The sequence below is a fragment of the Nelumbo nucifera genome, chromosome 3 (genome assembly GCF_055504915.1).
Source record: "Nelumbo nucifera cultivar China Antique chromosome 3, China Antique-T2T, whole genome shotgun sequence".
Lineage (NCBI taxonomy): Eukaryota > Viridiplantae > Streptophyta > Magnoliopsida > Proteales > Nelumbonaceae > Nelumbo > Nelumbo nucifera.
Genome location: NC_142651.1, coordinates 103,272,330 through 103,285,866, shown reverse-complemented (window position 1 = coordinate 103,285,866; position 13,537 = coordinate 103,272,330). Strand labels below are relative to the sequence as shown.

At 39.8% G+C, this 13,537-nt stretch overlaps 1 protein-coding gene across 2 annotated transcripts in view; it reads left to right on the top strand.

Moving 5' to 3' along the window:
- The window catches only part of GCP4 (GAMMA-TUBULIN COMPLEX PROTEIN 4), a 73,444-nt gene extending 63,833 nt beyond the window's left edge, over nucleotides 1-9,611 (top strand). Inside the window, exons 14-17 of one of the 2 annotated variants that reach the window (XR_735447.3) lie at nucleotides 8,521-8,674; nucleotides 9,069-9,191; nucleotides 9,280-9,417; nucleotides 9,494-9,611. Coding sequence is in view for 1 of the 2 variants with exons in the window: in XM_010261231.3 (XP_010259533.1) it covers nucleotides 8,521-8,674; nucleotides 9,069-9,191; nucleotides 9,280-9,315 (313 nt within the window). In the remaining variant the exon portion in view is untranslated. Of the gene's footprint in view, nucleotides 1-8,520; nucleotides 8,675-9,068; nucleotides 9,192-9,279 lie in introns of both variants that reach the window. The other variant, XM_010261231.3, reaches the window with a different exon arrangement.
- The last annotated feature ends 3,926 nt before the right edge of the window (nucleotides 9,612-13,537 follow it).

Sequence of the window (13,537 nt, the reverse complement as noted above, 5' to 3'; positions counted from 1 at the left end):
CTTGCTGTTTACTTTACAATCAACGAACAAGACAGAATTCTAGGGCAGGTCAAACTTCAACATGGTATCAGAGCGAGGTTCAACAAATCAGACTTGCTAGAATTCTGTCTTCTGCGCATTCGAATTAGGGTTTCTCTTGGGTTCTCAGCTGTGAGTTGGAGACTGGGAAAAGGGCTGAAAAGGAGTGATCGCTCTCTTCCCTAGGAGGTTCCTATGCCTCTGATTGTGTCGTTGGTGATTGGTTGCTGTGGTTTCTAAGCCCTAGTTAGGGCTGGTACGTGTGGTGCAGTGGTGTCTCAGCCCTTCGTGTGGTTGGCCTTCAGGCGATGAGGTAAAGTTTTTTTTATGCATATTATCTGTTATGGAATACATGAGAGGTGTAGTACAGTTCGCATGATGGGTTTTCAGATTGCAGTTTTCAGCATTTAATACTGCTGAAATCAGTGTGCAGACTTTGGTGAGTAGGGTTTGGGGTGTTGTAGTTCTCAGCATTTAATACTGCTGAAACCAGTGTGCAGATTTCGGTGAGTAGGGTTTGTGGTGTTGCAGTTCTCAGCATTTATTACTGTTGAAATCAGTGTGCAGATTTCGGTGAAGTGTCTATGTAGTGTGTAGTGTGTAGTGCTCATAATTCAGTGCTCAGAATTCAGTGATAAGGGAGTTCGGCAATGGCAGATAACAGTGATAGTAAACCTAGTGTCATGATATCTACTGACTACTTGAATGTCCAAATGACCTCCATTAAACTGAATGGAGAGAATTATGTCCCTTGGGCCAAGTCTGTAGAGGTTTTTCTGAAGGCGAAGAAGAAAGTGAAGCATATAAGAGAGGAGAAACCCCCCGCTAATTCTCAGGAGTATGAAGACTGGGAACAGGAAGATGCACAGATCATTACATGGTTGTGGAACAGTATGGAACCCAAAATCAGTGTGAACTTCATGTTTCTTGACACAGCCAAAGAGGTGTGGGATCATGCTAAGAAATTGTATTCAGGTCAGGATAATACCACTAGGGTATATCAACTGTATCAGGAATACTTCAATCTGCAACAGGGAAATCAGAGCCTTGAGGAGTACTATGCCAGTGTGAGGAATATCCGTAATGAGTTAAATGTCTATCATCCTCTCACTTCTGATGTCAAAGTTCAACAGCAACAGCGAGAACAGCTTGATGTGACACGGTTTCTGGTGGGGCTGAAGTCTGAGTATGAACCAGTACGTGCCCAGATACTAGGGGGATCTGCTCTTCCATCTTTAGAGGAGGTGTTTGCTCGTCTTCGGAGGGCTTCCATTGGATCTATGGACTCTAATGTCTCCGATAAATCAGCATTCGCAGTGTCGAGAGGTCGAGGTGGCAGAAGTGGGGCTCGAGGAGCCCAGTCTGGCAGGAGTGGTAGTGGTGGATCTACACATATCCGTGGTGGTGGTCGTACTGGAGGCAGAGATTCAAGGGGAGCTTGTGGTAGAGGACGTGGCTCGGGTCCATGGAAGTGTACTCATTGTGGTTTGGATGGACATACCATTAACTATTGCTATGACTTACATGGTCCTCCCTCGACGTGGGCCAACCATGCCATGACTAGTGACACCAGTTTCAGCTCTAGACAGGAGAACCGGTTAGCTGACCCGATGACTTCTACTCCCTCAGATGGTCCAGGCAAGGAGATGGTGAGTGTTCCTCGGGATGAGTATGAGAGGTTTGTTCAATCCAAGTCGCAGCAGAACACAACTTCCTTTGCACACTCAGGTATGGCTTGTTTGGCATCCACACCCAACCCCTGGATTATTGACTCTGGAGCCTCCGATCACATGACGGGAACTCCAGGTGTGTTTTCATCTCTCACTCATTGCTCAACATCACAATCTGTTACCCTTGCTAATGGCTCCACGTCATCTATCTATGGCGTTGGTAATGTTGACCTAGACCCTGTATCCCTATCCTCTGTTTTATATGTACCTAAGCTTCCATTTAATCTTATGTCTGTTAGTAAGCTGACCAAGTCCCTTAAGTGCTCCATCACTTTTTACCCTTCTATGTGTGTTTTTCAGGATCTCAAGACGGGGATGAAGATTGGTGGAGGGCATGAAGCCGGTGGATTGTATTATCTTGATGGTGGTGGACGAACGTCAACGGCTCTTCAGTCATCCATTTCTCGTCTCCAGTGGCACTGTAGATTTGGTCATCCTTCGCTGAAAGTGTTGCAGTCCTTAGTCCCTTCATTGAGTCAACTTTCTGTTTTAGATTGTGAGTCTTGTCAATTTGGGAAACACCATCGTGTTCCCTTTCGTTCTAGGGTCGATAACCGTGTGTCGAGTCTTTTTTCTTTAATTCATTCAGATGTTTGGGGTCCTTATAAAGTGATGTCATATAATGGATACCGATATTTTGTTGTTTTTGTTGATGACTGTTCAAGAATGACGTGGCTCTATTTAATGAAAGAAAGAAGTGAATTATTTGCCATCTTCCAGAAATTTTATGCTGAGATCCGCAATCATTTTGGCGTTCACATCAAAATTTTCCGTTCTGATAATGGTCGTGAATACTTGTCTTCATCTTTTCAAGAATATTTGGACCAACATGGCATTATACACCAAACTTCATGTACCTACACTCCGCAACAAAATGGGGTTGCTGAGAGAAAGAACCGCCATCTTGTAGAAACGACACGCTCCCTCATGCACCACATGGATGTTCCCAAAATCTTTTGGAGCGATGCAATGCTCACCTCTTGTTTCTTAATTAATCGGATGCCCACGTCTATCCTTGATGGTCGTTCTCCTTTTAGTGTCTTATTTCCCAATATGTCTCCGTTTCCGTTTTCTCCTCGGGTATTTGGGTGTGTCTGCTTCGTTCATAATCTGGGTCCCGGGACTGACAAGTTAGATGCACGTTCCCTGAAGTGTATCTTCCTTGGCTATTCCCGAACTCAGAAAGGGTACAAGTGTTATCATCCCAGTTCTCGTCGTTCCTTGGTATGTGCTGATGTTACATTCTTCGAGTCTACTCCGTTCTTCGTGGGGTTCGGTGCTGCTGCTTCCTCCACATCACCACCTCCTCTTCCTCTTCCTGTGGTTGATCTACCTGCTCTGGTTCCAGTCATGCCTACGTTCTTGCCTCCGGTGTCACCGTCGGTTGACCGTCCACCCATCCGTCACGTGTATACACATCGCCCGCGTGTACCGGCTGCAGCTCCTCTAGCTTCATCACCGTCGACAGATCCAACTCCAGCTCCGACACCAGCCTCCGACCTAGATCTTCCTATTGCCTTCCGGAAAGGTAAACTTACTTGCACCCTTCACCCTATTTCCAATTTTGTTTCACTTACCCACCTCTCCACCTCCCATCGCCAATTCATCTCTTTGTTATCCTCCGTGGTTGTTCCTAAGGATGTCCAGGAAGACTTACCTCTCCAGAGTGGTGCCGTGCTATGGAAGAAGAGCTCTCTGCTCTGCATCATAGTCACACTTGGGATCTCACCGCTCTCCCTCCTGGGAAGCAGGCTGTCGGTTATAAGTGGGTGTATAGTGTTAAGTACTTGCCAGATGGTCGTGTTGAGCGCCTGAAGGCGCGGCTGGTTGCCAAAGGGTACTCCCAAATCTATGGCATTGACTACACAGAGACATTCTCCCCGGTTGCTAAGATAGGGTCAGTTCGTGTCGTCATCTCCCTTGCAGCTATGTATGATTGGCCTCTCCATCAGCTAGATATCAAAAATGCTTTTTTGCATGGTGATTTGCTCGAGGAGGTCTACATGGAGCAACCACCAGGGTTTGTTGCTCAGGGGGAGGATGGTAAGGTATGCAGACTTAAGAAGGCTATTTATGGACTTAAACAGTCCCCTCGAGCATGGTTTGGTAGGTTCAGTGAGGTGGTCAAGATGTTTGGTATGAAACAGTGCCAAGTTGATCACTCTGTCTTCAGTTTTGACTCGTCGGCAGGCAAAATAATATTGGTGGTGTATGTGGATGATATCGTTGTGACTGGGAATGATAAAATGGGCATTGACAGATTGAAGGCATTCCTACAGGAACACTTTCAGACAAAGGACCTTGGCAAGTTGAAATACTTTTCGGGCATAGAGGTAGCAAGATCTAAGCATGACATTAATTTGTGTTAGAGGAAATATGTGCTTGATTTACTGGAAGAAACAGGGTTGTTGGGTACTAAACCGGCTGAGACACGTATGGAAACAAATACGAGGCTGAGTAGTGATATAGGTGAAGTATTTGAAGAGCCTGGCAGATACCGACAACTTGTAGGCAAACTAAACTATCTAACCATTACTCGGCCAGATATTTCATTTGCGGTTAGTGTGGTGAGTCAGTTCATGCAAAAACCTTTGGTCCCACATTGGAATGCAGTGCTAAGGATTGTGAGGTATCTGAAAGGAGCTCCTGGTCGTGGTTTGTTGTATAGGAGTGGTGGAAAATTGGTAGTAGAAGGATACACCGATGCTGATTGGGCAGGTTCTATGTCTGATAGACGATCTACCACAGGCTATTGCACCTTTCTGGGGGGTAACCTGGTAACGTGGAAAAGTAAGAAGCAAACAGTTGTGGCAAGAAGCAGTGCAAAAGCAGAATATAGGGCCATGGCACATACTGCTTGTGAATTAGTGTGGCTGAGGAACCTTCTACAGGAGATAGGATATGACATCAGTACTCCAATGAAGCTCTATTGTGACAATCAGGCAGCGGTTCATATCTCTTCCAATCCGGTGTTTCATGAAAGAACCAAGCACATCGAAGTTGACTGTCATTTTGTGAGAGAGAAGGTGCTGAATGGGGTGATAGAAACTGCATATGTTAGTACGGGAAACCAGTGGGCAGACTTGTTTACAAAAGGTTTGAGTCGGGGGAGAGTGGACTACATATGTAACAAGCTGGGATTATATGATATATACTCACCAGCTTGAGGGGGAGTGTTAGTGGTGTTAGTGAAGGGGTATTTCGGTCTTTGTACTTGTTGAGAATGTTGATGTGTACTGTTATGTTAGTTCAAGTGCCTCTTACTTAAAGAAGGGCACTTAAGTCTTTTCCAATAAGTTAATAATATAATAACAGGTCTGGCCGAATCTAGGGATGACTTTTTTCTCTAATTCGAACCAGCCTTTCTCTCTTTCCTCTCTTTTCTCTCTTCCTCTTTCCTCTCCTACTTCTTGCTGTTTACTTTACAGTCAACGAACAAGACAGAATTCTAGGGCAGGTCAAACTTTAACACTAACAAGCCAACTCTCTTCTCTAATTGGACTCCATCATTGTCAATGGCCACTTCCTTACTACCAATTAGTTGGTCTGGTCGGGATTCCAGGACATCTGTTACAGGCAGAGAACCCAAATTAGTATCTAAACTCAAATGGACAGGCTTACCTGGAATTAGCATAGGTGGTTGCATGTGGACTGGCTGCTGGGTATCAATTCTTGAAATCAGGGCTAGACCCTTCCCCTTTTCCGGACTCAACTGTGGAAGCGGACTAGGTACAACCAATACTTCCTCACCCTCTACAGTCAAGAAAGCTTCACTTCTCTTTCCCTCTCGTAATTCCTTTTGTAAGGCTCCAAGAATGATTCCTGTCTCTCTTGCCTGATGTCCTGACTAAGCTGCACATATTCTATTAGTCGGAATGCACTCTGCCTTACCTCTTTCGGTGTTTCCAACCCCACCTGTCTTTTGTATGGCATACCCAGATTGGGAGAGATCTGTTCTCTGCTGCTAAGGCTCACTCTTCTCTGCGTTTTGATAGTACCAGAATCTTGCGGATCCATCTCCTCCTCAAGGAATAACAGTTCGGTGTTTAGACTATCCTCTTCCAATATATCTCTTGGCTTTTGGAGATTGATACTTCCCAAGCTAACAGTTTCTTCAAAATCTGAACCGGAAACAGCAAAATCTTCATCGTCTTCAATCTTTCCGAATCATAGTCGAAGACCTCACTGCTCTTCACACTCCTGTTTCTTAAGCGGCAACTTCTTCGAGGGTCTCCACTGTAACGAGCTGGAGACCTTCACTGAACTAACTTCTTCACCTAAGTAAGCAGTGTCTTCAACAAGGTCTAGATCCCGCCGATTTCTGCTTCTGGTATTCCGCCTATCCAAGGGTAAATGGTTTTCCTTCTGGTATTCCGCCTATCCAATGGTTGAGTACTTTCTAAGCTAACACGTTTCATAAGTGTCCAATTTAAGTGGTAATTCGCAGAAACTTACCAATCTGAACATAAAACAATAATGAACTGATTTTATTTAATATGTAAAACTTAGTGTACATCAATCTGATTGTAGCTAAGGGCATACATTATCTAACATAGCCAAAATGGGACTTTGTCTTGATGTTTCCTTGATGCTGTGGTCATGCTTGTTTGACTGTTTTGTGTTTCTGTGATTAATCCACATTGCCTGTCTCTTCCCTTGCACAAACACTTGTCTTCACTCTTCCCTCTCTTTTTCTCAATCCTTATTCTGAACTTCCAACACTAATCTCAAAAGAGAAGAAAATCTTATCTGTTGAAGAAAAAAAGATAAAGATGGTGAAGAATGATTTGTTCATTACCATTCCAAGTTTCTTCAAATGCCACCTCCCTCAACATGACAACACCCATCAGCCTATGCACCAAAGATACCTATGACTGCTCCAGCATTCAGCAATGACTTGACAACGGTAAGGCAACATCATCTGGTCTGACTCCCTCATAGCACCACCACCTCCTCTGGCATCTTTCTGATGACCTCTCAAGAATGAGATAGAATCTTGATCAAGAACATCAAAGACAAAACTGAGAATTGTTTCAATTGTCTATCCAAGATTGCTGATTTCACCAATCAGCCTAATGAGAACTGAGGCTTTCCCACAAAGATGGATGGCTTTGTTCTGGTTATTGTTGATGTTCTTGGAATCAATGCTGATGGTGGGGAAGGTGCTCTATGAGCTAGTTGAGGCGTTCTTGGGAGTTAATTGAATTTGCCCTCCCACTGTAACAGGTTTTTTTGATGATCCATAGAGGTAAGTGCTTCCAGAAGTTGCTAGAGGGATGTCAGAGAGATACAAACTTTGGAAGTTATCACGGGGATTCCACCAGTCATAACCAAGGTTCAAAGTATTGACATGTATCGCCGATACGTATCGTTCCAGGACCTCTCCGATACACCTGTACAGTGGGTGTATCGGGGGTCTGACCGGTTCAGGGGGTGGAGGAGCTCTAAACTGCCCCCCCTGAACCGATTTTGAAAAAAAATAAAAAAAAAGTAAAGAAAAAGGTACCGATTTGCCTGATACGCCCCTACCGGCGTATCGGGCGTATCAATATTTTGAACCTTGGTCATAACACCATGATCTGTTCTTTATTGCTGTCATAGATCCATTTTTTAACATGGGAAGTTCTCACATGTGAGAAACTGTCAAAACAGGCTTTGAGACACATCATTGAATTCGTTGGGTTCACCACAATGGCCAATTGTGAATGCCACAGAAGATCTGTGCTCCTCTGTCTTGTTTGCCATTTTTTCTTGTACTTGCAACTTGGTTCTCTTTTTTTTTATTTAAAAGATTCTGATGATCTCGATATTAAAATGAAAAGAAAAAGACAAAGGGTTTTCCTGGAAATAGTGATAAAGGACTTAGCTCTAGACAAAATGGAACTGCTATGTGATGTGTCCATCTGGCCATAAATAGTTGGGGTGGGTTTACTTGAATGTATATGAAGAACTACGGTCGCACAAAATTATTTCTGAACTGGCAGAACTGTGTTAGTGTCAATGCACAAATACACACATTCATGCTCAAGTAAAGATGATGGAGAGCATGAATTATTTATACCTGTGAACTGTGGACCAGGGAAAAATTGTTTCTTTCAATGCCAAATTAGCATTGAAACTGATATGAGTTGGTGCCTTCTAGATCTAATACACATCTTTATTTAAGATGGATCATCCAAAGAAAGCTTGTACAATGCCCTTAATTCAGCGCTCATAGGTACTGAAATTTTGGCTCTTGTGCACAACTTTAATTTTGAAATCCTACCCTAGTTCATTATTATAAGTCACGATTAGATTTACCTATTTGTAGATGGTAAAGACTACAACAATTGCCACTTGTTTCAAGAATAAACTTTCTTCTGGATCGGTCGCATTCTCTGTTTCTTCTGTTTAATTTCTGAAATTATCTGCTAATCAGTTCAGTTAAATTTCATGGACACTGACGGATGAGAGTTTTGGATCTTGCTTCTGCATCAAAGACTGCATTGATGGCCCTTAATTGAGGGTAGGGTCTTTGTACAGTTTTCAACCATTTTACTTTCCGGGTGAAGGTGAATTGGTAAAGAATGGGATTGTAAGGTGTCTGACTTTGCAATCAAGGCTTACCAAGTTTCTGCTTTTGTTGTTTCTAGTGATGTATAAATGTTGCAGTACATGGTTTAAGCTTATGCATTTGTTAACTGGTGTGAAATACATGAATTTCTTGTTTTTAGTGTTGTATTAGTGCTGGTGTACATGATGAATGATGACATAATTTGGACATTTTCTACAGATACTTGTCTGCTTTGATTTCGCAGTCATTCTTGGACATTGGATCTGTGTCAAGGATATTGGACAGTATAATGAAACTCTGCCTGCAATTCTGCTGGAATATTGAAAACCATGACAGCAATGCAAATACATTAGAACTGGAACAGATAACTGAGGTAACATCAAGACACTTTTGTGTTACAAGATTAAAGTATACATGGCAGAGCTGAAATTATGTGTATGCCAGAGGAATCTGCAGCACAGATCTCAGCCATGTTAGTGTTTCTGATGGCGTATGTGCCTTGGGAAATCCAGAAAGAGAGCAGCTCTGTGCTGTAGATTTCTTTGTCCCACACCCTGATAAGCTTCAGGTATGCATTATAAATTCTATGGTGCAACTTCATGTCTGAGCAGGTGGCCATGGGTGTGGGTGTGGGTGTGTGGTTGCTTTTCTGTAAGCCCACAAGGGAGCGCCAGAGCAGTAGAGAGTCGATGGCCACTCAATTTGCAATGATATAACCTGCTATAACCTTCTCTGCTTTCAATATTTTTTTCTTGTGCTCTTCTCAGGAATTCAACAAAAAATCAAATTCCTTGTATACTATATTAAGAAGCAGCAGACTTGCTGGAAGTCAACGTGCCCCATTTCTGAGGCGGTTCCTCTTGCGCCTAAACTTCAATTCCTTCTTTGAGGTAAGCTCTTTCAACAATTCCAAATGCCTCTCATTTGAATGATCATTAACCAGCCCTAACATGGTCTTTCAACATTTTTAATTAACAGGCAACTGCAAGAGGAGTGCTCAATGTTGTTAGATAGTGACAAATCCTTCCGCTTTCATCAATAGCATACCCGGCAGTCCGGCACCTCTTACAACTACCCACAGATTGTGCCAATAGTTTGGTGCAAAATGAAGCAAAGGTTGTATTTAAGTTGTGTCTGACGTTAAACCAATATTCTTGATTTTTCCTGATACTGCTCTGGTTGTGCCTTGCAGTCTTGTGGTGTTCATAGGTTGAGATTCGATTTTGTCTTTATTCCGTTGCTGTAAAAAGATGCTACTTATCTAATGAGATTATTCTTGCTAACAAAGAAGAGAGGACGAAAAGAGAAAATTACTATCCTTGTTCTGATTTTTCTAGTTTTAGTTGAGAACGAGAACACTGGACATCTCAGCACCTGAATACACTCAGGTTCCTTTTTTTTTTTTTTGAGAAGATGAATACACTCCTCAATCCATTACATCTGTTTTTCTAAGCAGGGTGGCAGAGTTGTGAAGGCTGCATAAATTTACATATCCCAGATATTTCAATGCAGTAGCATAAGCTTATAACGTTAACCAATGTTTTAAAAAATGACTTGGAACCGGAACCATTCTGGCCCCTGGTTTCCGGATCAATAGTTTGATCGTCCAGTTTGAATGGGATGGCCCATTCTGGAAAAAAATAAAAAAAAAATAATAATTAAAATAAAAAACGGCTAAGCCGTTGAACCAGTCGAGCGGGGTTATGGTTCGACTGTTTGGGTCAACGAGTCATTGACCAATTTAATGGTTTTTGGTTAGGGACTGGGTTTGGGGTAAAACAGAACTAGTTGTCTGGATGGTTCTTGGGTCGAACAGTTCAGTTGTCTGGGTCAATGGCAAAAGGGAAATTTCTTAAAGTACCCCTATGGTTTAGTAAAGTGACTATTTTTACCCTTAATGTTTACATATTGTCTTGAAGTATCCTTAAGTTTTCTGACAATTGACATCGTCATTAACAGAAAAAAAAAAACAAAATGTCTAATTTGCTTTCCACTATTCCTCAAAATTTTAAAATAAAACCCAATTAATGAAAATTTTCAAGAGCTTTAATTTGCTTCACACTCTCATCATCACTGTCAAGTGTCAACGTCATTGTAATTTTCTCTTTACCGTTTAGTTCTATTCTTTGCTGCTTGTTACTTACTTGAAGCTGTTGGAACCTCTCTATTTCAAAGAGAAGAAAATGATTGTTGGGGCTGAGAAAGTAAAGGGTGGTGGGGGCCTGACAAAGGTGAGGAAAGTGATTGAGACTAACCTGTGTAACTTTTTATTATCTCAGACCCTTTTGAGGATGTACTCAGCTCCTACTGCTGGACAAGTCATGCCATTCTCTGCTAAGTCTTTCCACAACCATTCATATTCATATAGCTCCTAGTAGGGGTTTTCACGGTTCGGTTAACTGAACTATGGGTTTATTTTTTGAAGTTGAATTAAAGCCGATCAATTAATCGGTTGACCGGTTGGTTAATTATTAGTTCGGTTCACCGGTTCATTGGTTTTTATTATTTACAATATATATTATAAAAATATATAAATATATAATAAAACACTAGAAATATATATATATAATATTATATTATGTTTTAAAAAATAAATAATATATTATATATTATAAATATATATTTATATATATAATACATATTTATTAATTTATAATGTATAAAAAATATAAAAGATATATATAAAAGATATATAATATACATGATAAATATACATAAAATATATAAATATATGTATATCGGTCGATTTGGTTAACCGTCGGTTTTTTATTTTAGTTAACCGAAATCAAACCGTACCTTCGATCTTTTTAAATATCAAACCAAAACCGGACCAACCAGTTCGATTAACCGAATTTTGATTTGATTTCGATCAATTTGGGTTTTCTTTCTCACACCTATAGATCATAACCAGAAAAAAAAAAAAAAAGAGAAATATGGATCTCTGAGGCTGTAACAGAGAAAGTAAAGTTTATATATAATTGAATAAACAGTAATACCTTTTGCAGGACTAGGCGAACAGTGGACATGGACATGCCTTTACCTCTAAGAACAGTAATACCTTTTAGACGAAGCTGTTAGTTGGCTAAGTTAGAGACTTCCATGAAATGGGAATATTCAAGCTGCTCATTTCTACAAAGATAATACAAAATCTGAACTTTTTTGAAGCCTTCATTTTGAGTATATGTGCAACCAGATGAAGGCCTTCACTTTCCACGTAAATTTGGAAGAGAGATGGATGGTAATTTGGGAGATAGAAGTCCGAGCATTTCTACAGTTTGGTGGAACTTTGGGTCGTGAACTGTATCCTGTTTCTTCTGAGCTCACATTGGCGCCCCACAGAAGCAGGGGAAAGCTGAAAGTGATGCATTAGGGGGTTTTTCTAGGAGATGGAATGGATTTAGGGGATTTTCTTAGAATATTTTAGGAATTTTTAGAAAATATATCTATCACGTGATGTCACATATAATGGAGTTTGATGGAAAATTAACGGCAATAGAGGTTTTAGACAAGTGTTACAAAACTTACAGATACTTTAAGACAATATGTAAACACCCAATTTCCTAAATAATAGGAGTACTTAAGAAATTTACCATAAAAAAATCTACATACAGATAGTTTTAGCTAAATTCAAAATCCCACTTTATTATAAACAACTTTGATACTAAAGAATAATTTCAAATTGAATAAAGCAATAACCTACTACGATGTCGCATGGTTTACTTTCTGTTTTGGTAAAAACACATGATCTACTTAGGGCTGTAAATGAATAGGAGTTAGGATCATTTATATTCCTATATGAATGAAACCTCCAGATCAGAACTCACATCTATTTATCATGTTTGATTTGAAATTGGATTTGAATTTAATCCGCATTCCCTCGGTCAAGGATACTTCACATCTCTCTAGAGTCACTCCATTTTCCCTCGGTCAAGGGTACTTCCCCTGCCTCTTCTTTTATGCATTTTCACTCCTTTTACGCTATGAAGCTTGAATGGAGGAGCTGCTGCTGTGCATAACATCACCGGCCTTTGCTATGTTTTTCTCCATGTGGTTTTCATATTCTCAGGTGAAGGTCATGAAATTTCCCGATTTTGTCAGTTGGAGGCTTGGAGATGCTATATCTAATGGAAATACGGAATCCATTGTTACAGTTTCCTTGAATGGAAGGTCACCTTTGTGCTGTTCTAGGGGGTGTTCTGTAGTGTGGATGATAAATTGGTAGTTGTGGATTGGTCCACACCACATCTTATGGCAGGGATCAATCCACACTACACCACAATCCACAACTGTTCTGAATTGTGAACAGATTGTGTGGACCAAACCAATCCACACTCATAGTGGCATTCTGTAGGTATGCCACACTTTTTGATTCCATGTATCTCATATACATTTTATAGGAGATCTTTTACATGATAAATAAATTTTAAAAAAATGCATCAATATGTAGACAAGTAGACAACAATTGTATTTTTTAAATAATTACAAAAAATTATTTTAAATATTAAAAAAATAAAAAAATAATATTTTATATTTTATTAATAAAAAATTAAATAACTAAATAATGAAAAAAGAGTTGAGAAGGAAAACCGTCGGCTTTGTACTAGAATTAACGTTAAAATTATTATTTTATTGATAAAATATTAAAAATTTAAAAATTAAAAGATTAAATAAAATGAGAGTAATTGGACTTCATTAAAAATTTAAAAATTATTAAAAGATTAAATAAAAATTATTATTTCATTTCCCTATTAATCTTAACATTGTCATCCATCCATCCTGCGTGACACCACAAAAGTTCTCTCTTTTTATTCCACTTCAAATTTCACTTCATTAACATATTCCAATGCTTGACCCTTTGCAAACAGATTTAGATTTTGTTTAAATTAAATCTCTTTTTATTCCACTTCAACAACATGCAAGTTTTATTCTAGTTTGAATTACAAACCCTTGCATTGTTGAATTTGAACTGAATTCAGATATTGGATGGTCGAGACAAATTCGAATTCGATTTACTAGTTTTAAGCTCCATCAAATATCGAATCAAATTTGAATAAACATGTATTTAATTGAAATCGAATTCAAATATAATCATATCCAATTTGAATCCACTCTTTATACATCCCTACTGCTCAGTTTAGAAAGAGTACAAATGCAAATATATACATTACAAATACAGTACAAATACATACAAAATAATAAAAAAAAAAGGTTTTGAACTCTATATATTTGCATTTTT